The sequence below is a fragment of the Aulonocara sp. 'chitande type north' Nkhata Bay genome, linkage group LG19, assembly GCF_057382095.1.
Source record: "Aulonocara sp. 'chitande type north' Nkhata Bay isolate Kocher_YH1m ecotype deep benthic linkage group LG19, A_spYH_male_GT1.1, whole genome shotgun sequence".
NCBI lineage: Eukaryota > Metazoa > Chordata > Actinopteri > Cichliformes > Cichlidae > Aulonocara > Aulonocara sp. 'chitande type north' Nkhata Bay.
Genome location: NC_141362.1, coordinates 20,707,107 through 20,731,478, shown reverse-complemented (window position 1 = coordinate 20,731,478; position 24,372 = coordinate 20,707,107). Strand labels below are relative to the sequence as shown.

Sequence of the window (24,372 nt, the reverse complement as noted above, 5' to 3'; positions counted from 1 at the left end):
CCCCCCCCGCTCTCTCTCTTTAGGGGACCCTTGGGCTGTCGATCTAGACGAGGCCTTTAGGTATTCTGGAATAATTGTCACACTCCACACACTAGTGTTTTAGGTTATAATAAATATTGCTGCTGTCATCTTGAAGCTTTAAAAATGTCTTTTATTTAAGTATAGATAATGTAAATTTAGGCATCTTTTAGCTTGTCAACAACACAAAATGTACAGACTGTATAGATAAAAGCAGCCGTAGCAGTTGAACCATTGGAGCAGAATAAAGTAACATCCTCAGGATATATTTTATGTATGTAGCATTATGTGAATACAATACAGACTGATAGGAAAGATATATGTGCTGTAAATATAATGTTAAACGTGTTTACTAACACAATAACTGTACAGAAGTGTACATTTAAATGCAATCAGTGATTCACCTACAATTCAAGGAGGAGAGCATTTGAAATCCTTATGATTCCAGTTTTAATATTTAATCTCCTGTGTGGTCTGATTAAGACCTTTCCTGTACAAACAGGACTGGATAAACTCATCATTTCTACTGCTATGGTCACATTTTAGGTGCACCGTCTCAGCTAACTAATATTATATTCTGTATTAAATTTTTATATGCAGCTGATGAACAATGATAGGTGCGATGACATGATTTGCCTTTGAAAGATACGCAGATGAATGTGTCTCTCGCACGGAGCGATCTCCTCGGGGATCAAAGCTCAGAGGAGCGCTCGGGCACACAGAGCTGGCGCGCACACAGTCAGGAGACTTGACGGTGATAGAAAAGGAGATGGCGTCAATCTCTGGCTTCTCCTGTGCTCCGAGGTGACAAGCAGCCCACCGCTGTGTAGCCAGGCGGAAAACTGCCCTTTCTGGCATCAGTGGCCTCGGCCCTTTGGCACCGCACGCTCAACGTAGCCCTCGAACATCTCCACCATCCATCTGCAGCTCGGCATAATCTGCAGCCTCCTGCCACTGATCTGACTCTGGTATTGGTACCTCCTGCTGCTGCTGGTACTTGCTGCTCTGGAGTCACTGGTCAGTCACGCAGGATGAATAATACACATCCTGCGTGTAGGGTCACAATTAGACAAAGAGAATCTGGGTTAATCTGACTGACTAATACTGCAAGCAAATGAGGTCACCGCCTTGATGCCTATACTTAATGCTCAATGTAAACATGTCTTTTTTTATGGAGATAAACTACAGCAGTGAGCACAGAGGAAACATTACTGCTTCTATTTTTTTTATTTTTATCTTTTATGGCACTTCAAACTAGTATGTCCAGTTTACTTGGCTCTTCGTCCCACTGTCATTACCTTCACCGCCCTTTTATGTGGCGGCCCAGTAACTAATAGTTGGGGAGACAGAGCTGCTATTTGCTGCCACCTGCTGGTAAATTAGGGCAAAAACTGTATGCTGGCTGACATCTGAGGACCATCCGGATTATTGATCTGTCATATGGATTGTTTCTTTGTACCTTTTCATTATGGTTCATGTTATTCCCTTTTCTGTAAGGTGATCATTAAAGAGGAAAAAGACTGCTGGGCTCTTCTTCAACACTTGTAATTTTTCAAAATAACTTTTCATCCAGTCCAGCTGTGAATGTTTGGATTAATTTTTCTATTCAATCGTAGCAAATACATTCAGCTAAATGAATGTCAGTAATAGCTGTTTTTGTACTGCTGTTAAATCTATTAGTAGTATAGATAAACTTGTGCTGTCCTTTTAACCAGCTATACCAATTACTACTAATCTCTTTTGACACTTACCGATTTATTTTAATCATTTATAGATGCACTCATTTAGTTGGTTTACTAATCTTTCCATTCATCCCATGCCTACAGCAGAAGTACCCCCTGGGGTGCACATCTGCTAAGGTGTGATCTGAAGAGCCTCCATATCAGCAGAGGGAGACATTCATGACCAGCAACCACACTTGAAAAAAATCCCCTGATGTATCACTCTCCCAACTCCACTGCAGGCATAAACATGCAGCCACACTTTCATACACTGAGAGGTGGTGGTTTATTTGAACATGTGAGTCAGCCAGTCCCTGTGGGCTGCAGCTGGAGGGAGTACAGTGCCCCACCCAGCAGCAGCAGCAGCGTCAAATGTGGTTGTAACTCCCCCCAACCTGCCCTCCCCCTCTCCCCCTCTAATTTATGCACGCTGGACTGCCCTCCCCTTTACTTCAGGATGTATTGTCCTCCACTCTTTAAACTGAGTTAAGTATTCAAAGGGAGCCATTCACTTACAGAACTGTGGTGGAACTAAAGAGCAACTACTGGATGGCTGCTGTTGGCACACAGATGTCTGTTTGCGGTGAGTGTATTTTTATGTATGTCCCGGAATGCGGCGCTATGGTCGGAGGTGGTAGTTTTCTGTAGATTAACAAGAGGATCTCTGAATTCGTGTTGCCTTTTTTCTGCTCTTGGTTTTTGCTTTTGAATCTTTCTGTGCTTTCAAATGCTTTTGTTAGTAAGTTATTAACCAAGTCGGTGCTTGTCCTCACATGATCCTTTGAAACATCACTCAGTGTAATGTGTTGAAGGCATGTAGTGATCTTTATTAGGTCCCCTGCTGAACTGTAACCATACAGTGTCATTTGGTTTGAATTAAGCTGTTCAAATCAAACACAAGGCTTTAGTAAATAAAAGGTTGTTAAAATAGATGCAGACATGGACTTTTTCACATTGTAGATCTGGTGATCAGAGCACAGAACTTAACTCAGATTTCACTAATTCACCTAAAAGAAGATCTTATGATCTTTAGAACTATGTCGACCTTCTCATACTCGACATATTGACCTCTGACATAACGTGACCTACATTTCTGTCTCAGAGCAGGATTAAAAAAAAAAAACATTTGCTGATACTTTGTGACCCAGGTGTGGTTAAGGCAAGCCAGAGGAACTGTAAAAACACTCATTAGACACTCTTGGTCCTGGGGGCATGTGGATCTTTTGTCTGCCCATGAGATGCTTATTGCTCGAGAAACGTGACACCACGCTCTCCTTTTCCAGCCTCTGTGGTCGATGTCTCATGCTACAGTTTTGGCGCAGACTCTGCTAATTTGGAAACAGTTGAATTTCAAGCACGCTGCAGTATTTTTGTCAGTCATCTCCGAGGAAGAATGTGCGAGATTGTTTATTCGATTTAACGTTCAGCTCACTTTTCTGACTGTATACTTAAGTTGTGTTTAGATTTGTCTATAACAGGGAAGTATACACTAGACATCCACCATGTGTAATAAGCACTTAGGGCGCCGCAGTGTCATGTGGCTGCTTTACAATGGGCTGTTTATGTGAACCAGTGGCAGTCGGAGGCAGAAGAGCGACTGCAGCCAGGCACAGTGCAGAGCTTCTCAGTCGGCCTAAGCCTTGTTCCTCCTCTATATGAAAAGCAGCCAGATTTTCAAGCCTTCTTGGACTCGGGGGCATGTCATTTACCAAATGAATGGGCCTCTCTTCTGGACAGTTGAGGCAGTTAGAGTCCATCATGACACAAGACAAGTGGGCCCACAGTATTACTTTTCACTGCAGAGGGCTGTTTTCTGCAGGCCCATTTGCATGCCTTCAGGATATGGCATGAGTGAAGCAAGATAATAAACATGCGTGAAACAGCTTATGAACATTCTGGACGGCTATTACGAACACAGTTTGACTTAAATCATGACTAGACGTCATGACCAGCTGTCTTCCTACATCTTCTGTTTTTGCAGGTTTACCATCGCTGTTGATTTCTGACATTTTCATGCACAGTTGTTAATTACATGGGGAGAAATTAGTAGACTCACTTACTTTACTCACTAAAGTTAATTAGATTTTGTCCACCTCGCTTTCCTTGTATTTGTTCACACGTATATTTTTTTTTCTCCATCCCTTAGTTACTTAGTCACCCCACCCCCCCATATAGACCACAAACTGTGTCTCGGAATGAGCCTTTCAGGATTGCAGCTGGTTGCAATGTCAAAACCTGATAAGCACAAACGACCACAACCCCAACCCCCTGCTGGTAAACAGTTCCCTGGGTATCACAGACCCACCCTCTTTAATTCCAAATGTGGAGCCAAAGTCTCCCATTGTTATTTATTTGCCAGTGTTTTCTTCTAACTATAAAATGTCCAAGTCATGAGAAAAGAAATGCAAATCATGTTATTGGCTCAAAGAGCAGACACAACAGACTTGCTTTATTACTAGTATTTCAGGAACTGAAGCTGCAATAGATTATTTTTATTTTTGTCAGCGAGCAGTAAATGCATCAACATTTACAGCTCATTGACTGAAAGTAAAACCTGTTGTCCCTTACAACTCTTTTTCCTTAGGCACTTGAAAAAAGGTGATCCGATTTCTTTAAGTTTTCTCGCTCCTCTTCTTCTTACCTACACAAACACACTGCTTTAATCCTGGTTTCTATAACCATGCCATTGTTTTAGAGAATCACCATTTAAATAACATAAAAACTATTTTAGCTATAATTACAAATAAATATTCAGTGAGAGAGAAATTTCGGAGCCATTTTCATGCATGAGCTCAATAAGAATCTGGAGAATCATGCTGCAACATCATCTGCAGTTTCTTTCTCAAAAAAAAACAACTCCTGCAATAATTTCACATGGGTCAAATCAGACCTTTCACATGCTTTGTACTAAATGTTACTGGCAAGTTCAGACATTTAATGTCAAAACTGGCTGATGGGGTGATGCCTAGACAAGTTCAGGGTTGCAATGCATGTGTAATGTGTCTGTAATATATATTGTGTCGTCCAGGTCGTCTGATAGATTCCCCTAATTGAATGTGCTCCCTCACCAACCTGTGAAGTATCCTGAGTTGAAAATACACCGTCTGGGGACCTGTGAGACATGAATTAACTTGTTAGAAAGAACTGTAGGCACGGTTACAGGCAAGTCCACAAAGAAATATCACCTCACTCTGCAGTTTTCCCGTGAGACTACAGAGAATCTTATTGTTTACTTTCACCACTCTCACACCATCACTTCCTAGACATCACAGGCAGGCAGCTGTCTTCATTGAGAAACTTCTATAAAGTTACTGGACGCTTCCTGCTTAGCACCTCGCAGACAGAGTTGGCAACAAGCTGGGAACATGGTGGAGACTAGTAACGAGTCTCCACCCAAATAAAAGACAGAAACTGAGCTTAAAGCAGAATGCATGAGGATTTACACTCCCCAGGTGGGAAGAAACACCATTTCAAATGAATGCTAATGTTGCCCCGTGTCTGCTAGACCTATGTGACTCCAACAAGCTTAAAGGGTGATATGATAATGTTGTAGTGTTTTTAGCGTGTCTCCAAATGTTAAAGGCAAACAAAAACCATCACAATTTAGTTTTTTTGTTTTGTTGTTTTTTTTGGTTTAGTGATCCTCTATCACAGGTGTTATATGAATTTTTTCTGTAAAAGAGGGAAGGTTGTTTTGTGAGCAGAAAGCTTATATGGGTTGGTCATGATAACAAACATTAACAGTATTTTTTGAGAGTTACTTTAAATTCTTCTGATTTAAAACTTCCTGTTTAGATCTAGAATCATTTCCATGAAAAGAAAATTCCCACAATGTGTTAATTCCTGATCCCAAGGGTCACTGAAGCACAAAGCTCAGCACAGATTCTGTGATTTATTATCTTCCCACACAACAAGAGGCACACAGCATCCAGCTTTTACAATTGAAGGAAACCAAAAAGGGGGTTACATGCAGGAGAACGAGCTGTGTGTCAGGGCAAAGACTCACGATCCCACTGAGTGATTCTGCTTCTCCTGATTTACAGAAGACTGAACCGTGGCCTCTTAAGTCAAGTCCCGATGACTGTGAGAGCAGAGTGAGTGTTGCAGTTGCGTCACACGCTGCCTCTTCTGGCCTTGAGGTCAGGTCTAAGGAGGGCTGAGGAGGTGGGATGGGGTCACCGGGCAGGAAGATGATAAGCTGGTGCAAACAGAGTTGGTATTGCAGCCGAGTGTCTTTGATGCGTTATCTTATGCCCTGGGGCTTTATCTCAGTGGTTCCTGGCTGTCTATGTTACTGGTGTCAGTGCTAAACTTTCAAACAATGGCTTCATGTTTACAGTGGTTGCCTGCTGTTCAGTATCTTGGTCAACCCTCACCGGGTGTCGCTTTCCTCTCCTGATCTGTGCTCGTATCTGAGTGCCAGTGTGAATCCCTTTCTTGCAGGATGGCACGGTGGGGAACCTAGATGACCTGGCTCAGGAGTACTCTCAGTATTACGGCACCTCCCTCAGTGACGTATGCGAAAGGATGGAGGAGCTACGGAAACGCAAAGTAGTGCAAGATGCAGAGATGGTAAATTGTCTTTTTCTTGTCCGTTAAGATCAGGGTTTAAGGTTTAGTGTGGAACTATTGAGAAATGTATATTAGTGCATTCGTATCCATTAGTCAGCTGTTTATTCACTCTGAACTTAGCCCAGCTGTTTTCAGGCCTCATGCAAGCAGAAGGGGACAAAATCCGCCTACCTGCACTTTTTAAAAGTCACGTTACCACATTGTATTTTTGCTTATGTAAGTTAGCGGCTCTACAATAAATAGATCCCTTACTGATTTTCTCATCTTGCATGAAAGTGAGTAAGCATATTTTCTCACATGCAGAGCTGTCCCTGAGGTTGGGTCTTCACTGCAACTTGTTTTTAGTTTCTGATTCTGACTTTTGGTTTTTTACCTTAGGTTAACCTTTTGACTGAGTCACCTTTTGGGTGATTCAGTCAAATGAAAATTTTGTCTGTTCTTATGTTATGATGACACTATGATTTACTCCTCCACTTCCCGTGTATGTGTGTTTCAGGGAACGATTGACTCAGTGGCCACATCAGTGCAGCTGCGCTCACAGATCCAGGTGAGTGTCCAGCTCTGAGCGTGTCAGACCCCGGGAGAAGGCAACTTCCTTTTCCGTGTGTCAGCAGACAGGCTGATAAGAGGCAGAGGAATTGGCTAGTCATGATTTATCCCGAGTCAGTGTACTAGGCCACAAAGTAACATCCGAGTGACTGCTGGGAAAAGAACTGGCCTTGACACTGTTCTTGGAAGTAGATCCTAAAACATGATGACGTATGACAAGTTATATATGGAAGTTTTTAGGTTTGGTGAATGTCTGGACTTTGATCCAGCTGAGTAGAAAAAGATTTGCCATTCCCTGTATATATGTATATTTAACATGTGTTTTTCATCTCCTTAGGAATCTCTAGGACTCAGCAGCACCATGTCGACTCCGGAGACCGAAAGAAGGTATAAAGAATATATACATATAAAAATAACCCTATACATGAGTATAGCACAGCTTCCCTGACTTTGGGAAGTATTGTGAGGAAGTATCGAGGAAAAGATGATTTAAATTTAAAGTCCATGACTTCTGGAAGCTGCACTGCTATGACTCTTCCTGTATGATCTCCACCGCCCCGTGGACACGTGCATTTCCTCTGTTTCCTGGTGTCACATTTATGAAGTATTTCTGTGTAACCTCTAAACGTCCTTCCTTCCTTTCATTGTTTCTTTGGAAACATTTTGAAGATTAGTCACGTTTTGTCATTGGAAAGCTGAATAAGATCGAATAATTTATATGACGAGTAATGAGAAAGCGACATATTGATTTTATTAGATTTGTTTGTGCAGATGTAAAAGTTTCCTGAAAGTTGAGTAATAGCTGTTCTCGTTTTTCAGGATTTAAGTATCATTGCAAAGAGGCCTGTTTTATTCAGAACCTGGACGGGGATGGAACTGTGTAATTCCTGTTAGAACGGGATTAGCAGGAATCCTACTCTGCCCCCTAGTGGGATCACTCCATAGGAATTTCATGAATGCGACTATCAGCAAAATTAGGGCTCCTTTTTGGAAACAAGCATGTTTCTTTTACACTTTTTAAAAATGATTTCAATGATATCTTTTTCAAGTTCACAATCAAGGCACGGTCCTCTCATAATGCTTTCTTTCTCACAGTGCATGAGGAGTCTTTATGCTATTTCCTGTGGTAAATGGGAGCATTTAATAACATCTGCACAAAATAGTTGGAGCTTATCTTCAATATGTAATGTGCAAAAGTATTGAGCCACCAATTATTTCTTTATGTTTTGCTTTCAACAAGACAGACTTTCCTGTAATTTTTGAAGGTGTTTTTACAGAACTTACTGAAGTCTCATTAGAAATGGTCTCAGTAGGGTGGCTGTCAAGAAGCCATTATTAAGGAATGGAATATGAGCTTTGAGCGGTGCCAAATTACACAAGGACTGAACACATAATCAGTGGCAAGTGGTGTTATGAAGTGAGACACAGTAGAGAGACTGTCACCTTTTTAATCTGCATTTCAGCCAGTGATGTTGAAGACCTTTGTTCATGATTCCTTCAACTTTGAGAAGAAGTTTCTTTTTTTTTTTTTTTAGACTAATAATGATCACAAGCGCACTGCCAATATTGTAAAAGCATACCTGGATAGAAAAACACACAATGGAACACATATCAGGACCTCAACTACTCAACAAGCAGTGTGGGATCATCTTGAAAGGCCAGCCAACATCCAGAGAAGAGCTGTCAATGTCCTTTAAGAACCACTGAGAACTATTTCTGAAGACTAGTTAAAGAGATTACAAGAAAGCTCACCTGAGAGAGTTCAGGCTTTTGAAGAATAAAGGTGGTCATACCAAATATCAGCTTTAAAGCTGAGTGGAATTGTACATACATCCATTCGCTTCTGCTAATCCAGTTCAGGGTTGCAGAGGGCTGGAGACGACCCCAGCTACTATAGGGCGAGAAGCGGGGTTCATACTGCACAGGTTGCCAGCCTGACACAGGCCTAAATAAACTCTGTTTGCACATCGTTCAGTTGCTGCACCCATTTTCCAATTTTCCTAGCAAAATATAAAGAAAGTTGAGAAGCATAAGACTTTTGCACAGTACCTGCGTACTCTGGATACAGTAACCTTAAACCAGGCTGACACACAACTAATACAAATCAATAACAAAACAAACAAAGCAGCATTTAAAATATTACTAAGCAACTCTATAATCAGGAATAAACCCATGACTTCCGATTTAAAAGCATAAACTTGATCTGGCTTCAAAGTGAATGACCACAAACAAGCGTGAACAGAGAGAGGCTGTGAGAAAGACGGACACAAACAAACAGTCCAGAGAGATGAAGAGAGAGGCAGAAAGAGAGAGTGAACGTGTGCAGGGAATGCAGAGGCCACGTTGGTGCCGCCGCTGCTGCAAAACCCCAAACGGACAAGAACAGTGCTCCATTGTTCCAGAGATGGACGCAGAGCACTGATCGGTGTTCATCGGCCAAGAGCGAGCCAGTCTGTTTGATTTGCCTCTAATGTGATGCTAGTGTCTTGAGGCACAGTGTGTTTTTTTTTGTTTGTTTTTTTTTTATTTTAGTTTATTTTAATTTAATTTTTTTTTTAAATCTGAAGTTGAGTTGTTAGGGGAAATGGTGGGATAGCAGTAAAAAAGATGAAGAAAATAACTTTGGACAGCAGGTAGTGTCGTGTTCTTTAGTTTGATGTTTGTTTGTTTTTTATTCGAGCTTTTCTGATTAACTGAATATTTTTTGTTAATTTTTAGGTTTCCTGTTCACAAATCCAGCTCGGACGATGGATCAGGAGGTAAGTCCAAACTTGACTGGTGTATTTTGTTTTCATTTTTTATTCTATATTAAATAAATATGAGTTTTCACATGTTCATTTACACACTTAATCTTTCCTAATCACCACTAAGATTTGTTCATTTATTTCTTCTGGAGAAATGGAAGGAATTCTTTCCCTTACCATACTACTTTATTGTTTACCTGTTTATCAATTTGGGGTGATTATACTTTGAATCTGTTTTGTTGTTGTGTTTTTAATTTCTCCTGTGCTAAAATTGGTTTATATGTAATAGGAAAATGGGATGGAAAACGAAAGAGCAAGTCTTTTTGGCAAAGTTTCAAGAAGTCCCAGAAGGGTGTCGTTCGTCAGATCTCAAAAGGTACCTCAAATAAACATGAAAAAAATGCTTTTGGTTTTTTTGACATTAAGAATTTTTCTTAAATTTCGTCGTGTTCCTTAATGTAAGGTGTCATTGCTAATTTTTGCAGGTGATGATGTTGGGTTTGTGGCCAGTGAAGTTACGATGAGTGATGAGGAGCGAATTCAGCTGATGATGATGGTGAAGGAAAACATGATCTCCATAGAGGAAGCCCTGGCACGGGTAGGATGTTCTGCATCCCAGAGAAACTCAACCTTAGATTATCCAGCTGCTGTGTTACTTTGACCTTGTGGGGGAAAAACACACATTTTTATGGATAAACTACAAGAAAGTCTTATCATATTGTCGGAAACTTTGTATCCATGCATCACAAAAAAAAGTCCTGGCACGATTTAATCTTATGCAGATATATGGTCAAACTAGGGTTTAATCTGCACAGTGAATATCATGTAATTTTTATAATTCATCATAAAATACTACATACTACATTTTCCAGGATTACTTCCTCTTTGACTGATTGGCTCCTCATAATAGACTCTAAATCTACATCATTAACTAACAGGCTCATTCTTTTTTTGCAGCTGAAGGAGTTTGAAATACAAAACAGACAGACATACAAGGCTGATCTCACAGAGTCCACTGATCCCTCCAGTACCCCAAATGAGTCGTTCAGCTGTAACGTAAGTCTCTAAGGGCATCTTATTTGCTTTTTAATGCTGAATCGCTACTTCAGACAGTGTGTTGTGCATGAGGACCTCCGATTTACCCGTGCCAACGCTGCTGAGGCGTTGACAGTGCCGTTTTCTTTTTCGCTCTGTCCCGATGATGAACCAGGGCCCCTCTAAAGCCCTGCAGCTCAGGGTCCTTTCCCAACTGCAGGGCATTGGACGAGCTTCTATTCATTGCTGTCAAAGCCCTAACCCCCTATTGTGCTGTGGTGAGCGGGTGGATTCAGCACAGGGCTCTGTTATGCAGGCTGCAGCTCTATTATGCGTGGGTGGGGTGATTAGGGGGCTCAGGTTCAGGGCACATTTTTCACATTAGTCTGTATGGCCTGACTGTTTCTCTTTACTATATGTATCAATCTCACTCTTCTCTTTTTTTTGTATTTATGTGACCTTTGTAAAATAAAAATCCTTCCTTCTAACTCTGAACTTCTATTGTATATTTCAAGCTGCTAATCAGCTTTCATTTGGTCTCACGATGTCTGTTCTGAGAGATGCATGCCGCTGATGTTTTGGTCAGCAGATAGTGCTCAGCATGCATGACCCAAGACTGCAAATGCACCACTGACATTTTCAGATAATGGTTAAGGTGATTTCCAAGCAGATAGCTATTTAATTTTCTGTACATAGAAGGCTTTTTTTAGTCTGCTGTGACCCACTGTGTATGTGTTAGCTCTCTGCACGGGGCCCCAGTGTCATCACTGTGGTTTCCTACCACATATATTTATATTAAGCTACAAGCTTCTACAACAGATAGTTGCAAAGCATCCACAGCAAGTACGCTGATGAGTTACTAGAAATGAGAGTAATTAAGATAGCTCACAGTTTTAGGCTTGCACACTGTAGTATACAAAAAGCAAAAGTGTTGCATAATATCTCCTGACCTACTGAGAATATTAGGCCTCAGAGCCAAAGTGTTGTTACAGATGTTGTCTATTAATACAGTTCTTAATATTCTTTTCCATCAGCCCTGCGACCTGTCAGACAACGAACAAGAGGAATCTGTCACATTCAGGAGGCTCCACAAGCTGGTCAACTCAACCCGGAAAACGAAGAAGAAGCTGATCAGGATTGATGAGTCTAAGAGGCCTGGAGCAGAGGGTACTAAAACTACTCTCAGATAGTATCTAATGTGGTAGAGGAAGCAGTGTGGCACACCGCGGTGCTGAATGTGGCATTTATGTGGCATATTTATAGCATGTTTTTACTTTTCCCCTGCTTTAAATAATGCTCAAAAACCACAATCTGGCAAGTTTCCAAAGATAAAAGTATCAAATACAGTTTTATTGGCAGATTGGAAAAGCTCTCTGAAGCAGTAGATGCTGTAACAATCTTATTTCTTTAGTATTGACCATGAATGGCTCACAAATTGCAGCTATTATCAAATAATTAATAAATGCAGTTGCTGATTTTATTAGATTTGTTAATAAACTCTCTTCTGTTCTCTTTTTACCCACCAGAGAGCCTGAATGCAGATGGCCTTCCCTGTGGAGATGCCATCATCTCTCTATATTCAGGTTTGCAGAGGAAACCTTTAGTCTGTCCAGTGGACTCCCTGGCTTCAACCCTGCAGGAGCAACTCTCCTATAACCGAGACCCGGACAGCCTGACCACCTCGCCGTCATCCAGCAGTGTGGACACCTGCAGTAGCCAAAAGACCTTCCAGACCTTGAGCAAGTCTAGTGGTAGCCCTATTCACCAGGAGACCAACATAGCAGGGGAGGTGCGGGAGCCAGGCGAAGGCTCTTCTTTTTCTGAAACAGAGGGCTGCAGTGAGGAACCCAAAATTGCACGCTCGGTGACCGATGGCGCGCTGCGTCACCCGGTCCTCAACCCACTCAGTCACCACGGGGTGAGTACACAGGCGCATTTAAATAAAGACTGCAGTCTAGATTGCTTAGTAACGAATCCTTTCACCTCCATTGTTAGTGAGTTTGCACCATTGGTACCATTATTTAAGCGTCTCAATGAGGCAACAACAAACTGCCCATTTAAACTGGCCTTTTAGTTTGAAAGAGAGTCTGGCACACTCACATAAAGTTCTAAATTCCTAAACATGTCACAGTTTGTACATAATAGCCTCATTTATTCTTATCTTCTTGTTGTCTTGTATTTGTACAGAAACTCGGGATTAATGCTTAACTAAACAAGACTGGTGCCTATCAGTGGTACCATACACCATCACTGATCCTGGTTAAACGTAAACATAGTTGAAGTCTATTTAAGAATGAATAATAAGCAACCTCAGGAACTAACAAACCACTAGACGTGTACATTTTCCATAACACTGTCTTTTTATTTATTCATTTCTCTATGTCAGCCTTATGTTGTTATTCTTGTGGCTTAAAAGCATAAATGGTGGGAACAATTGCACCTGCAGCAGAAGACAGACCGTGCTCTAAAATCTCATTTCTTGCTTTCTCTTGTGTTTTCACAGAGAGCTTCTAGCTTTGGAGGATTCGACCTGACCAACCGCTCAGTGACTGCAGTCAGCCCTGAGAACGATAACACTGTATGTGGCACTAAATGTGACCTGAATCAAAGTCAACTTTATTGTCTGTAATATGTAGAGAATATATGCAGTATTGTGTAGCCCACTGTGTGCAACAAGAATGGATCAAAAACGATGAAATTAAATAGAGAGCCATAAAAATTTGTGACACAGATATGAAAGTAAATGTGAAGTACACAAGATTTATTAAAATATATAAGCTGTGCAAGGAATCCTAAAGCTATCTAAATAAATATGAATTATAAGTTTAATCTGATTTACTTATTTCCATCCTTTTTACTTCTCTGTGTTTGTAAATTAGATCAAAACTGGAGACGGGGATTTGAGAGATGGCGTTAAATTCCCACCAACACCTCGTATCTCTCTGGGTAAAAAAGTCAAGTCTGTGAGAGAGACGATGCGCAAACACATTTCCAAGCGATACCATAGTTCTCTCTCTGAGCAGGTATGTTTTTAGAAGCATTTATGTGTGTTATCATTGTAAAGTATGGGTGTGAGGATTTTTAAGCAAGTGTAATAAATGGTTTTTTTTGTCCTTATATCTTCCAGTCAAGTCCAGATCGCTCTTCCAGCTGCCCTCACTCGCCTCAGATAGACTCTGACTCTTTGGAGAAGCCCAAACTGAAGCCAGGAGGGTCCGTGGAAAGCCTGAGGAGTTCTCTCAGCGGACAGAGTTCCATGAGTATGTCTGTGTGTTGTGTATATTTTAATAACTCTCAGTATTTGTTTAAACTTGATGTTTGATGTTTATCGCTTTTGAAGTAGTCTAAACATTCTGATCTCGCTGTATTCATCTGTGGTTAAAAAAAAACTAACTCCTGAAGTAAAGAAGAACATTTATAATATTTTTCAGATACTAACAGACCCATGATAACTTGTGGTCTTGATGTGACATCTTCTTTTCTGATTCGTGCAGGTGGTCAGACGGTGGGCACCACCGACTCCTCCAACAGCAACAGAGAGAGTGTGAAGTCTGAGGACGGAGAGGAAGACGAGCTGCCTTACCGTGGACCCTTCTGTGGACGTGCTCTGGTTCACACAGATTTCACTCCAAGTCCCTATGACACCGACTCCCTAAAGCTGAAGGTAGGCTATGTTATATTGCTCACTACTTAGATATGAGCTCGTACTGAAAAACAAAAAAACTCAAGCTCAGCTTATCTCGATTCGCAGAGCGGAGACATCATCGAAATCATTAGTAAGCCTCCGATGGGTACGTGGATGGGGATGCTCAACGGTAAAGTCGGAACCTTCAAGTTCATTTATGTGGATGTTCTGAACGAAGAGGAGGTGAAGCCCAAGAAAACACGCAGGAGGAGAAAGGCCCGGCAACCCAAACCCACCTCTGTGGAGGAACTGCTTGATCGCATCAACCTCAAAGTAAAGAAAGGCGTACATTTGTGATTAAAAGCAGTGACTAAAATACTTGCATGTGATTGGCTTTAGCTCTATTTAAAGGAACAGTTTGACATTCAGGGGAAGTACACTTACTTGCTTTCTTTTTGAGAGTTGATAACAGCAACCACCTTCAAATCTGTACAGACTAATATTATTCCCCCACCTCCTCACTAGTAAGGTGTTACATACTGTTTGTTAAATCAATGGGGAAATAAAGTGCAAAAGCAACTAGTTATATGTAAGTATATAAGTGATAGTTATATATTAAGAGTTTTAACATGTTAGTGAGATTTGCCTTTATTTTGTATGATGCTTCCCTCTCCTCTCAGTCTTAAGCTTCACCTTACTCACAGCAGGCCAATAGGAGTATTTTCTAAAATGTCAAACTTACAACTTTTACCTGTAGCTTAAATAGATTATTTTTCATTTTCATCTGTGTTGGGAAATTTTAAAATTAAGCTAACTTCATATTTGTTTTGCAAGATGTGCATGCTCAAATGGCATCCCTCTTACATATTTTAATGGATCTGTTTGTGCACCTTTTATTATCGCCTTTCTACAGGAGCACCTGCCCACCTTTCTTTTTAACGGTTACGAGGATCTAGACACATTTAAGTTGCTAGAGGAGGAGGACCTGGACGAACTCAACATCACAGACTCGCAACACAGAGCCGTGTTGCTCACCGCTGTGGAGCTGCTGCAAGAATATGATGGTGGGTCAGACAAACAATAGAAAGTCTCGCTCTATCATAGAAACGTCCTCAATCCAAGGGCCACATTTCAAATTAGAATATTTGAGGGTTTAGATGTACAGATCGGTATCTAAATACTGTCTGCAGTAGACACACAGTCCGAGTTTGGTTTCAGCTTCTGTAGACATTTTTTCTGTTGTTGCTGCATCTCATGGTTTAATAGTTAAATTTTGAAGAATAAATGAACAAATCCTGCATAATCCTCTTTAACTCAAATAGCCACAGTAATTTGCAAAATTTTACCATTTAATTCATGTATGGCTTGAAACTAGCAACTGGGATCATAACATCGGGAAATTGTTTGAGGTCACAAAGTAAAGAGACTGAGGGGCATTTTTTCTTCTAACAAAGTCTGAGTAGTTGCCCCCTGCTGGCCATCGGAAAGAATGCATGTTTAGACTTGGAAGTAGGGGTGGGTTTTTATAATCGATTCATCGATTAAAATCGATTCTGGCTTGGATAACGTAAAATCGATTCATTAAAATCCTGAATCGATTTTTTTAATATAAATTTATTTTGCCCGAAATGCCAGAATCTCTGGTGACATCTCACAAAATTTCAAGAACCACCAAACAGTTAAGACAGTAAATGAGAGCAGGTACACGGATTCTGCACATAGACTTAAACACACAGCGCGACCTGCGGATCAGAATCAGTTAGATGTCGCCTTTCTCACGGTCGGGGCTGAAAGCCGACAGCTCGCTGATTCTGATCTGTCGGCGGGTCCGCGCTTTGTGTTCACGCCCTTTATGAGCCGATTCTAAAGCTGTTAGTTTGATCTCTCTCCAAACAATATTGACCGAACCAGCAGCAAAAGAAGATCCAAACGCTTCACATAAACATCGTCATGTATTCACTCTGACTTTTACTGTTTTGCTTCCACCGCGATGCACAGCTCTCTCTCTCTCTCTCTCTGTACTTCAAGAACAGTTTCGCTTTCTTCATTATTCGCTTGCTTGTTACGCACAAGTCTACTGTTGTTTACAGCGCTGTCAGCCGCTGTTTTTTTCCCTTTTACATTCTTCCGAAAAGAAAATTAAAATTTTTTTTAAAATTATTCAAAATGCAAAACGCTGTGTCTCTAATAAAACCGCTGTAACTTCAGAGGTAATGTTCATATGTTGATTAATGGTTTTCTTTCGTTTTTGATGTACTGCAGAATATTTTATAAAATCCCAGGCCAGGAAAATCACCTTCATGTTTTTCTGTGTTTTATCTTCAGCTGCTGTGACGCTCACACCTGTGATAAAGTCTTGCGTGTGTCAGCTTCCTTTTTATTGATACAAAAATATGTAAATGTACTGATCTGAATTATAATATTTCTGACTGTCAAAATTTCCCAGATTTAAATCGAATCGAATCGAATTAAATCGAATTAAATCGAATCGTGGATCGAATCGATTCGGGACCTTGTGAATCGGAATTGAATCGATTCTAGAAATCAGTGACGATACCCAGCCCTACTAGGAAGTCACAGTTTTGCACGACTTTCTTTTGACTGTCATGCCCCTGGTGGCGGCGTTGTGCATTGCAGGAAGCAGCGACCCAGAGCGAAGCGGTCAGTCTGAAAGCTCACAGGAGAAGCTGCTGCCGGACAGGCGTGGCCTCTTGGGAGACTCCCCGCGAGACTCTGGCTGCTACGAGAGTAATGAGAACCTGGAGAACGGTAATGACAGCCTGACCCGCCTGTGAACACTGTACGCTTCTTCAGCCCTCCTCTGCCTCATCCCTGTCTAGAAAGACTCTCCAGCTCAAGCATTCCAATCCACCAGATTCCGTTTCCATGCTCTTCTGGAAAGACTCAGCTGTCGTCGCATTTACTTCTAGCGCTTCATGTTTGTTTGTTTTTTTCTTCCCTCAAGCATCGTCATGCTTTTTTCTGTTTCTGCATCACTGAATCAAACTGTTTTGCGGTCACGTGTCTGTTCAGTGCTTCTGAAAGTTGGCATCACTTGCCTTCTCAACATAATACAGAGGACAGGTAACAAGGGACTAGCAAATTTACTTGATGTTGAGCTGAGCAGTGACATTTTTCAGGCCTTGGAAGAAGCTGCGTGCAGAGCAGCTTGCAGATCTACAAATAGATCCGCAGTGTTGACTTGTGTGGTGGTTTTTGCATTTGCTGAAAGTGGTGGCTGTTGTGTGATGAGTGTTTAAACAAGCTTTAGGTCTACTTACATTAAAAACAGTACATTTTTGCAGTAAGTGCTCGCTTTATTCACAGCTGTATCATGCTTACAGTGGTTTTCTCTTTAGACTTAAGTCTACAAACTGTCGAAATGCAAAGAGCTATGCTTTCTGAATGTTACGTGATTGGACTAAGATGTCAGATCAGCCTCACCTTAAAGTGTATTTCCTTTAAGATTCTGATGTTTGTGTGTGTATTTTTTTTTTTTTTTTTAGTCCAGTAAAACCTAATGTTGCACAATATTTTATCACGTGCCTGAAGACTGCATATTGCAGCAGAATTAAAATATTTACTTAACAGTGTAAGTGTTTAAAATAAGGCATTTTGTATCATTGTAAATGCACAAAAATGCAGAGGGCTTAGGGCTACTTTAAAATGTTTAACCAACTTCTCATTGAAGTGTGGCATGTTTGGGCCCTGAAGTCTCAGCATTTTCTGAAGTGTGCTTCTGTCGTGGTTGAGTGTGAGGAATAAATCGCTCCATGCTTTACCACAACTGACTGCTTGCTGCTTTTCTTTTACCCATCGTTCATTTTAGTGCACATTTAGCTGCTTGTTTTGACTTTTTTCTCTTTGGTGTCATTTCAAAGTAGACACTTTCCAAGACTCCCTGCTCTGCTGCTGTTGTGTTTAACCCAGATACATGTCACAACTGCCTGGCAGCTGTATGATCTGCGCACACTCCACTTGTTTATTTCAGGAAGGGGCAAAAAGACACGCTCGACCATCAGCAGATCTTCATCTGGCTTTGAGTCCAGCCACCTCCCATCCCCAGAGTACCCTGTCCTCCCCCTGCCCCTCGCCTCCATCCAGTCCAGCAAGTCTTCATCCCACAGTAAACCCAGATGCTTCCCCCATGTCCATCCTAACCTCCCAAAGCGCGGTTTGAGCTCAATAAAAGGTCGTATTCAGAGCAGATCGTTTGCTAGGAGCCACAGCTGCATGGAGCTAAGAAGAAACGCAGCACAGACTCCGCTACGCCGCTGCTTCTCCCTGACGATTCTCCACAAAGATCAGAAGAGAAGACTCCTCCTCCGCCCTAAAGACTTAAATCTGTACATAAAGAGCACAAAAAACCCACTGACAGTCGTGCGTCCATCCTCCCACGCTTTATGTAGGACATCATACACTGCTGCATGTACCAGCACAGCAACACAGCAGGCACACCCAGAGCCGCCACCCACAGCTCCACCCAAAAGGTCCAGCGACCATGTAGCTGCACCTTCCTTATTAAACCCAGAGCGAGAGCCCTTACCGACAGTAATGCCCGACAGAGAGCACATCTTTCTAGGAGAAAGGAAGGGTGCTTCAGTTTCAGCCACTTCTGAAGCTTGTCGGCTGAAACGAAAAGAACTTAGAAGTAAATCTGGCGGTGGAGCCGGTTTCTAACAAGGTCTGTACAGTAAGTGCAGTACAGAAAGGTGTCTTTACAGCTGTTGATTTCTGGTTTTCAGCTAAATGGAAATTCTGAAAATCTAACCACAGGTTTTCAAAGAAAATATAACAGTGTAAACTTGACATCTAAAGTGGAAACGTGAAGGTCTGTGCTTACGCTGTTAAACCACATTCATGTAGCTACTGACCCCCTCGGTCACAGTTTCAGTGATCTCCATTCAGCTGAATCTGGTTCGTCTCTGCAGTGGAGCTGTGCAGAGTCCAACAGTTACACGAGCAGTAGCGCTCGCTCAGAGTTGTCATTTTTCAACACAAAGCATTCATGAATAATTTACTCCTTCTGGGTTCACTGTAATGGAACGTTTTCAAACTGTTAATATGAACTGAGTGTTTTGTTCTTGTTGTGTGTATGTGTGTGTATATATATAAATATAGAATATAATAATCACAGCTGGCCTATACAGACAATTTGGCCCCAGATGGCAAAGTACGGGCGCAAACTAGAAAAGCAATAAGCAGTTTCTTTTTCAGGGTTTATTGACACAATGTTTATATTATATTAGGAACACCCCAATCAAAACATCTGCTGTGAAAGGAACCTAAAATTATTAACAGGCAATCAGCTTTTATGATAACAAAATGAATGTTTCCAGACAATGCAAAAACATTATCTCCACTGAAATAGTGATACAGAAAATGTTCTTATGTATTATAAGCATAAAAATAACAGCAGTAAATGCTTTTTTTTCTTAAATCTGATGTTTTTACAGTACTGTTACAGAAAGATGTAATGATGATAATGATGTAATATCCTGAAAACTTATTAACGATTAGTTAAATTAAAACTCCACCAGTGTTAAATTAAATTATTAAATAATTATATTTCCATAAATCATGTTTCTTATAGTCTTTTTTTTTTAAATGTAAAATCTACTCTAAATCTACTAAGTGTTCTGTCTGTGCTTAGCTTTGTCATTTTATAAAAAGGTTGTGTTAGTAGCACTGAGTAGAAGTGGGATGTAGAATGTGTTCACAGTTTAGGCTGTGGGGCCATTTCATGAAGGGACTGTTTGACCAGCCCCAGTGTGTCCAGAGCAGTACCCCAGGCGAGGGTAACTCCCCAATCCCCGTGGCCATAGTTGTGGACCACAGGCACCGGCCGGCCCTGCAGCTCCACCACTTCCCTCTCCACCCTTGGGTTCTTCCTGCTGGGCCTCAGGCCGACCCACTCGTTAAGAATTTTGGCTTTGTTGAGTGACGGCTCCAACCTACTGCAGCGCTCCAGGATGCCCTTAGTGTCTCTGTCGTCCACCTGCAGCCGCCAGTCTCCTTCTTGCCTCGTCCCACCTATAGTGACACTGCGTATGCCGGGGTAGATGTACGTCGTCCCATCTCCATCTCTAATGAAGTGCTGCACCCAGGGGGCCTCCACTTTGAGGACCTGGCCTCTGACAGGGTACACTTGTGTGTCTCCCACCAATACTTTGGAGCCGAGACCGGAGCAGTTGACAATGATATCAAAGTTGTTACTCAATTCTTGAAGATTGTTGACTTTCCTCTGTTCCACTTGACCTCCAGCTTTTCTGAACCTTTAGAGAAGAATTTATGATGTTAACATGACGAACTTTAAATTAAGTAGAGTTCATTTGTAATTAAAAGCTTGTGGATATAATAGTATGACGTGATAAAAGAAGTTTAATGTAGGGGATGAACCTCTTCTCGAGCCATGGCAGGTAGGTGGAGCATTCGCATTTTAAGGTGGTGAAAGCCTGACCAAACTTGTGATCTGGGAAGCGTTTCCGTTCAACATCAGTCATGAGTCGAAAGCCGATCACAAACTCTGACCAGAATGGTTTTTTAACTGCTGGAACCTCTTTAAAAATTTGCCAGCTGCAAGAAATTAGTAGAGAAATCAGTTGTTCGACAATGGATCGGGCTAAGTACTCAACTTTTACAGCATCGTATACAAGTAATTGCTACCCAGAGCTCAGCATTACTCCAGCTTCTGGTGCACATTGAGACTGAGCAATGGCCAACAGGTGATCAAAGCTGTCCTTGAACCAGTGTTTTTGTCTTTGCAAGGGAATATCTGATGGAGAAAGGAATCATGTAAAGCAAATGTGCACTGCGTTTTTATTTTTATATACATTGCATAATGTGGTGCAGCTGTAGTGTAAATCTCTGAGACAGATCCTGTTTTCTTACCTGGAAATTGTGCAGCAAACAAAATCCCAGCAGCTCCGTCACTTGTTGTGTCTGGGCTGAATTTGTCAGCCATCAAAGTAACAGAGCAGAAAGGTAGAGCTTCAACAATGCACACAGCGGTGGAGAATCCAATCACGCCAGCTCCAACAACCACAACCCTGACGCTTTTCATCATGGCAGCTCTGCACCTCAAACGACAAGAGAATTTTACTAAATGCCAAATAGCCTTTGTTATGACTCCCTTTTAAAAGTTACTCAACGACAAATTGTCCATTACGAAACAGTCATTGTAAGAGCAGTGTACATGCAGTTATCCATAAAACAAAGGCTACTGGTGTACCAAATGTCCAAGTCTTGCATTTGCTGTAGCTGTTTAAAATATAACAGTTCTGATTGTCCTTTTAGGGTTATATACAAGAACAAAGCACCCTGTATGTGCAGCAATGTCCTCTGCTGAACCTGAGACTTTCACTTCTAGCGAGCCTGAACAACTTCACAAGAAGTTGCAAAATCATTTTCTTAATTTCATTATTTAGTGTTTGTTTCAAAGACTTTGTTGTTAATGTTGCCTTAGGAGACCTCAAAAACTCACGGTGCCTCAATCCTGCCTTTTACAAATAAATAAAAAGCAGCTCTTACAAAACAGAGCTCTCTTTCTCACAGGCTCTCAAACACCCTGACATTTCTTAGAGTGTATTAAGGATTAGTGATTAGTATTACTGATACTAATTATGATACATTTCTATGACTAAAGCTCTTGAAGATGAACAGCCAAATAGTGAACAATATATATAATTACACAATGTTTTAATTACTGCATTGTCACATAAGAGATACATGTGTATGTGTGTGCTTTTCTGGGGTCTGAAAAGTTCCAAATTCACCATTTAAAGAACTACTTGCAGACTTGCCCTCTGCACAGACCCAGCAGGTCAGGGTGGAACAGGAAGCTGAGGATAAAGCCACAGAAATGGCTAAAGAGGGGGTTGTTCTCCCCAGAAAGGTTTGGAGGGAATTGATGAATTGATGGTGGAATGAAAAGGGGGTCCACCAGCCAAACTTCAGTTAACAGGCTCTCCTCATTAATTCCTTTTTCACAATGCATAAATGTGTATTCTAGTTATTGCTGCAGCTGAAACTGTCTTACAGATTGTGGAAGTATATTTATTAAATGAATCATCACACAATAATTCAGTTATATATCTAGCTGTAAGTTGTAGCCGGTTGTAACAGCAACCATACAAAAATCCACTCCCAACTGTTGTTGGAAAGGTACGAATACCTTAGCCATTAGTGAAATATAGCTGATATGATGTTGGAAAATATATTCTATTTTCGTTATGCATTTCAAAATAAAAACTTTCTTTTGAAATTTATTTTTTATTAGAAGAAAGTTCGCTTAATATGGAAGTATAATCTAAACTAAATACATGTTGTATGGCTCACTTTAAAAACAAAGTCCCATTGACATTAAAAAAAAATCCCTAGACCTACCCGAGAAGAGCAGAAATCGCAACAAATATAGCAGCACAGTTCTGTCAAAGTGTGTGGATATTAAATATGAATGCGCAACTTTGAATGGCTCTCCAGAGTGCAAACTAACAACTAATGAAATAAAGCACGTGGCAGTGCGTTGTAAGGAATCGAAAATGTCTATACAGATAAATAAGCCTTATACACACCGAAAGCTCGACAATCGAAATGTATCCACCCACCTAAAATAAAACTGTCTCCTTCTTCCCCCGCACAGAAAATGTCCCCAGAGACCGACGTCAGGTACTTGTGTCAAGCCAGCCTCCAATTCGAGACTTGCAGTCAAGCCAGCCTCCAGTTTGTTTTACGTTCCCTGTGTATTCAAAGTATTACGGGAATGGATGTGGAAACCGGATTTCAAAATAAAAGCCAACTTCGAGTGAATTAACAGATATGTTAAGAACATAATAACATATAATTTAGGCTTTTTTTTTTTTTTTTACAAACTCTAATGTTAGATCTATATGACACAGCCTTGTACCCTAATTGTGCCCTGTCACTATCAAGGCCATCTTATTTTGGATTTCAAAGTAAAAGCCCTGTGAATCTTCATTTTTGAACTACTCTTTCAATGACTTAATAATGCTCTTAAAAGCAAAAGTCGTATTTCCAAATACTATTTGAACTTTATATCAACACTTTCCAACCACAGTCTTTTTACAGTGATACCATATCAATATCAAGTCAGTCTGATTTTGCCTTTCATAGTAATGGCCCTTTGAAATTGTCCATAATTGACTTAATCTTCTAACGATTCAAAATGCTCTAAAATGAAAAATTCTTGTTTCCACAGGGTAATTCCACCTTAGATCAACAGTATACAGCCCCACAGTGATACCATATCAATATCAAGTCATTCTGATTATGCCTTCCAAAATAAAAGCCTTTTTAAATTGTCCATAATTGACCTAACTTTCAGTGATTTCAAAATGTTTTAAAATGGAAATTTCCTGTTTCCACAGGGTAATTCCACCTTAGATCAACAGTATACAGCCCCACAGTGATACCATATCAATATCAAGTCATTCTGATTATGCCTTCCAAAATAAATGCCCTTTCAAATTGAGCATATACGGCCTACTTTTTTGACGATTTCAAAATGTTCTTAAACAGAATTTTGCTGTTTCCACAGGATAATTTCACTTTAGGTCAACAGTATACAACCTCACGATGTTACCATATCAATATCAAGTCATTCTGATTATGCCTTCCAAAATAAAAGACTTTTCAAATTGCCAAGATACGACCTACTCTTTTAAAGATTTCAAAATGCTCTAAAAGTGAAAATTGCTGTTTCCACAGGATAATTTCACTTTAGGTCAACAGTATACAACCTCACGATGTTACCACATCAATATCAAGTCATTCTGATTTTGCTTTCAAAAATAAAAGCATTTTCAAAATGCCCATATCTGACTTGATCCTGGAACAATTTCAAAATGCTCTAAAATGGAAAATTCCTGTTTCCACAGGGTAATTCCACCTTAGATCAACAGTATACAGCCCCACAGTGATACCATATCAATATCAAGTCATTCTGATTTTGCTCTCAAAAATAAAAGCCTTTTCAAATTGTCCATAATTGACCTAACTTTCAGTGATTTCAAAATGCTCTAAAATGGAAATTTCCTGTTTCCACAGGGTAATTCCACTTTAGATCAACAGTATACAGCCCCACAGTGAT

General features: G+C 40.7%; 2 protein-coding genes across 6 annotated transcripts in view; one reads left to right on the top strand and one right to left on the bottom strand.

The window, feature by feature from the left end:
* The window catches only part of sash1b (SAM and SH3 domain containing 1b), a 67,488-nt gene extending 47,667 nt beyond the window's left edge, over positions 1-19,821 (top strand). For 2 of the 4 annotated variants that reach the window (XM_086274347.1, XM_086274345.1), the window contains exons 2-18: positions 6,183-6,311; positions 6,808-6,858; positions 7,198-7,247; positions 9,579-9,619; positions 9,894-9,980; positions 10,090-10,202; positions 10,562-10,660; positions 11,674-11,806; positions 12,166-12,557; positions 13,143-13,217; positions 13,519-13,662; positions 13,767-13,899; positions 14,134-14,303; positions 14,391-14,597; positions 15,178-15,328; positions 16,902-17,033; positions 18,256-19,820. In XM_086274347.1, coding sequence (XP_086130473.1) covers positions 6,267-6,311; positions 6,808-6,858; positions 7,198-7,247; positions 9,579-9,619; positions 9,894-9,980; positions 10,090-10,202; positions 10,562-10,660; positions 11,674-11,806; positions 12,166-12,557; positions 13,143-13,217; positions 13,519-13,662; positions 13,767-13,899; positions 14,134-14,303; positions 14,391-14,597; positions 15,178-15,328; positions 16,902-17,033; positions 18,256-18,944 — 2,712 coding nt within the window. In that variant the 5' untranslated portion in view covers positions 6,183-6,266 and the 3' untranslated portion in view covers positions 18,945-19,820. Of the gene's footprint in view, positions 1-2,169; positions 2,323-6,182; positions 6,312-6,807; positions 6,859-7,197; positions 7,248-9,578; positions 9,620-9,893; positions 9,981-10,089; positions 10,203-10,561; positions 10,661-11,673; positions 11,807-12,165; positions 12,558-13,142; positions 13,218-13,518; positions 13,663-13,766; positions 13,900-14,133; positions 14,304-14,390; positions 14,598-15,177; positions 15,329-16,901; positions 17,034-18,255 lie in introns of those variants that run through there. The other 2 variants (XM_086274346.1, XM_086274344.1) reach the window with 2 other exon arrangements.
* ddo (D-aspartate oxidase) lies at positions 19,454-23,514 on the bottom strand. 2 transcript variants are annotated; one of them, XM_086274357.1, is made up of 5 exons: positions 22,871-23,514; positions 21,156-21,337; positions 20,931-21,039; positions 20,664-20,840; positions 19,454-20,539 (listed from the first exon to the last, which is right to left on the bottom strand). In XM_086274357.1, the coding sequence occupies exons 2-5, from the start codon at positions 21,328-21,330 to the stop codon at positions 19,981-19,983; spliced, it is 1,020 nt and encodes a 339-aa protein (XP_086130483.1). In that variant the 5' UTR covers positions 21,331-21,337; positions 22,871-23,514; the 3' UTR covers positions 19,454-19,980. The 2 variants fall into 2 exon arrangements, with proteins under 2 accessions (XP_086130483.1, XP_086130484.1); XM_086274358.1 differs by having other exon boundaries at positions 21,156-21,343; positions 22,871-22,948.
* Between the last annotated feature and the right edge of the window lie 858 nt (positions 23,515-24,372).

What these genes read in the sequence shown, in the direction of transcription:
- ddo (XM_086274357.1), bottom strand. Translation starts at nt 21,330, where the DNA reads ATGATGAAAAGCGTCAGGGTTGTGGTTGTTGGAGCTGGCGTGATTGGA. An exon ending in GGAGTAATGCTGAGCTCTGG is followed by an intron (nt 20,841 to 20,930) that starts GTAGCAATTACT and finishes AATTTCTTGCAG; the next exon opens with CTGGCAAATTTTTAAAGAGG. An exon ending in CTGCCATGGCTCGAGAAGAG is followed by an intron (nt 20,540 to 20,663) that starts GTTCATCCCCTA and finishes TCTTCTCTAAAG; the next exon opens with GTTCAGAAAAGCTGGAGGTC.